Source organism: Apteryx rowi, unplaced genomic scaffold (genome assembly GCF_003343035.1).
Source record: "Apteryx rowi isolate R43461 unplaced genomic scaffold, aptRow1 scaffold_139, whole genome shotgun sequence".
In the NCBI taxonomy this organism is placed as follows: domain Eukaryota; kingdom Metazoa; phylum Chordata; class Aves; order Apterygiformes; family Apterygidae; genus Apteryx; species Apteryx rowi.
Genome location: NW_020447630.1, coordinates 622,113 through 625,619, shown reverse-complemented (window position 1 = coordinate 625,619; position 3,507 = coordinate 622,113). Strand labels below are relative to the sequence as shown.

Genomic DNA, 3,507 nt, shown 5'->3' with positions numbered 1-3,507 from the left:
GGGGGAGAAGAGACATCAAAGGGACAATTAAATTTAAGATACAAGATACTGAACACCTAAAACCCCTGCCTAGCAACCTCAGAGGAAATTCTGGCATTCAACAGTTTCCAGTACTACATGCATGGTCAACAAACCAGTCCTCTCCTCTTTGCATAAGACACTTTTGAGACTGCATTTGATATTCAGAGATTGTCTTCTATTTCCAGATTTGTAATTTGGACTCAGGTACAACATGAACATTCTGAAATTAATCCCCAGGGAAAAAATTTTTTTTTTTTATTTTGGACAGATACAATTATCATCACTTTGCTAGCATAAAGTCACATAACAATCTGCTCTTAGACCATAAACACAAACCAGTAAAATCTGTGTTCTTGAGGGGTATTTACCAATAATTAATTGCTTGTACACTTCATCATGGAAAACTACCACACAAACCAAGGTTGTGGCTTTTCACGCATATCCGACTATGTAGGGAGAAATAACTGTTTCACTACTGCCAAGGCAAGCTGGAGTATCTTAGGTACCATGTGCATGCACTCCCTGCTTCTGCACATTAAAATAAACTTTAATACAGTCTGTTTATGAATTGATTTCATCTGTTCTGATAATTTTTTCTTCCAAGAAATTCATATAGTGATGATGGGGAGAGGTGTTTTCTATCCATTACTTAACAAAAGAAAGAAACCCAAACAATAAAATGTGTATACACTGAAGAGAAGGACTTAAACTTTTCCTGCACTTCTCTCACCTTATCTGATACAGTGTCTTCTGAGGGTTTTGCTGGAGGTTCAAGGATTAATGGAACAAACAGCGTTAAGGGTTCTTCTCTTTGACTCTCAGACTGCAATTTCGATTCACCACCTAAAATTTCATTTGCTGTCTCCTCGTCAGCCGTAAGTGAGGTTTTACCAGTTTCTTCTGTTGCCTCACCATTAAGAGGTTCTGGTGGAATTTCCTAAAAAAAAAAAAAAAAAAAAAAACCAAACCCCCCACATATTTAAGTCAAGGTTGTGCCGAGCCATTGTTCTCAGACACCAGTGGGCACATTCATGATCTAAAATGCAGCTTCACACGAGAAAGCGGCTAGCTCAGGTACCTAGAAAAGTGTACTACGAAGGCAGAGCTCAATGTAGAAGCTATCCAACTACTTAAACTGCGTAATAGCTTTGTGTTATCAGCTGCACTATACTTTCTGACCATGGCTTACACTCTTGTTAGCAGCTGAGTTACATACTTTTTATACATCTCACAAATATGCAAGCTGCAGTCATTCCTTCAAATTGTAGGTTAACGAACCAAACACAGTGTAAGGTCTACTTGCTCACAGATCAATAGGAACATAAAACTCCGGAGGTATTGCTGGTCACAGTGGGTACTCCCAGATTTGAATTCAGCTAGTAACAAGTCTTGTGAAAAAAAATTGAATTTAATGCATAAGCTGGAGGGGGTAAGTGGGGGGGGGGGGACAGGGGGAACAGCAGTCACTGAAGTATACCAGGTATTAGCTCCTTCAATGAAGCCATCTTCTTAAGAAATACTGGATCAGTTCTTGACCCTATTCCAGTTCTCCACATCTAAGTGGGACAAATCAATTACAAAAGCTATCTCAATAGACAAGCTAGAAATGCACTTTACTGAAGATACTATGAACTCTAATAGACCAAAATAAGTAAAGAGGAAGTTTCCCAACACTAGTTCTGTACAGCTTTAGCTTTTAACATGGAGTTCTTAATGAAGCATTGGTATGACAATCTAAGAGTCAATAAACACATGGATCAAGGCAGCTAAGGACCATATTTAACAGAAATTGTAGTTTCATATTGAAAACTTGCCATCTACCATCACTATCACTTGCATCTCTTTTGGATTGAGTCTTGCCAGTCAACACCCAACTCACCTCCTTCTCACTCCGTTTCTCAAGTGGTGATGCATGCAACTCTGTTTCCGACACAGACTGGTCCTCATTTTCAACAATCATTTCCTCATCGTTCTCAACAGCATTCTCCTCAGGTTCTTCTACTAAGTCTTCTGAGCTTTCGGATGTGTGGGCAAGTGGTTCCAGCCTGCAGCAGGTATTAAGATATTTCCTTTAAATTGTTTAAATAAATACAGAATTTTGGTGATCTCATCAGCACAGAAATCATTCTCTCACGACCAATTTAAGTTGTTATATCACACACTTGCCAAGGGAAATACGAATCTAGAAACATAAACACATCTAGAATGGCTAACTCCTAACAAGGGGAAAGATATTAACTAGACAAAATTGCTGCGGCATTTATAAAGTGGAGACATCTATCTCACTTCCATTGTGTGTAAACTTGTCTAAGCAAGTTTGTTATTTGAAAATTAAAAAGCAGTAATCCATTACATATTTAAAAGCTACAAAGGGGTGAGAGAGGAAGCAACTTCACCCCACCCCCCTGCAGGAACAGTTAAAAATTATGCAGCTTCATAAGCAATTATGTTTATATAACCATTGAACATGCATGACTTAAAGACCATGACTGAATAGCAACTCATGCTGATAAACACATCCTGGCTGAAGATACAACCAGCTAGAGATTAAGCTAGCAAACAGCTAAAGATGAAGCTTTGATAAACYTGATACGTAGTGACACCATCTCAAACGTTCAATTCTCATTTCTGAGATGATAACTCTTAGGTGCGCTGAAGTAGTATATACAAACCAAAACAACAAGTACATGGATTTGCATGAGGCTGCTTCGCAGTTTCATAATAAATGCAGTATTAGAGGGTTTCATGTTAAATGGCAGTCTGAGATGGAGACACTGCATAGGAGAACAGCTCCAGGCAGGGGTCAAGTCCCTGAGAGAAGACCCTGCTCTGTTTGCTAAAGTGCACAGAAGGGGGAAGCAAAGTGCCATCCTGCCCCTACTGCCACCAAGATTTGCTGTAGCCCTGCTCACAGACACCACGTTACACATCTCGTTCAGAGGAGCAGCCTCTTGCTTGACTCCACCTTGCAAAGCCCAAAACACTCACTTTCAATGACAGAGGCCGGTCCTCTTTCCTACCCAACTAGGCAATTAGTAGTAGTCACAAGTCGGAAAACTTCTCAACCTGTGGCAAAGTCAAGCCCTGCCGTGTGGCCTGTTCTGAACCAGCTAGGAACAGCATTGCATCTCTGCAGTTTCACAGAGCAAGCAGCAGGCAAAAATTAGGCTGTGGCTAGCTGAAGAAACATGGGAAGCCACTTAGCTTGGCAGCCAACTGAAACTGAATCAGTTTCTTGAAAGTGGGTCAAATTTCTCTACAGAGAACAAATCATAAAAACAGATGTCTGATGGCTGAGCTACAGGAGGGCTGAGATTTTGCACAAACTGCATTCCAGGTGTTACAAGCAGAGGAGCAGTGTCCAATACAACAATGTTGCAACAGAATATCCAACCTCACTTGAAAACCTGGTTTAGGGCTTTTTTTGTTTCTTTGTTTTTTGGTGGTGGTGGTAGTGGGGGAGATGTTGTTTTGTTTTGTTTTAAG

General features: G+C 40.3%; 1 protein-coding gene across 1 annotated transcript in view; it reads right to left on the bottom strand.

Annotated features, from left to right (window-relative positions):
• Positions 1-3,507, bottom strand: part of FAM169A (family with sequence similarity 169 member A) — a 77,843-nt gene that overhangs the window by 2,334 nt on the left and 72,002 nt on the right. The window contains exons 15-16 of the mRNA XM_026057398.1: positions 1,901-2,066; positions 750-958 (exon numbers count right to left, since the gene is read on the bottom strand). Coding sequence (XP_025913183.1) covers positions 750-958; positions 1,901-2,066 — 375 coding nt within the window. The remainder of the gene's footprint in view (positions 1-749; positions 959-1,900; positions 2,067-3,507) is intronic.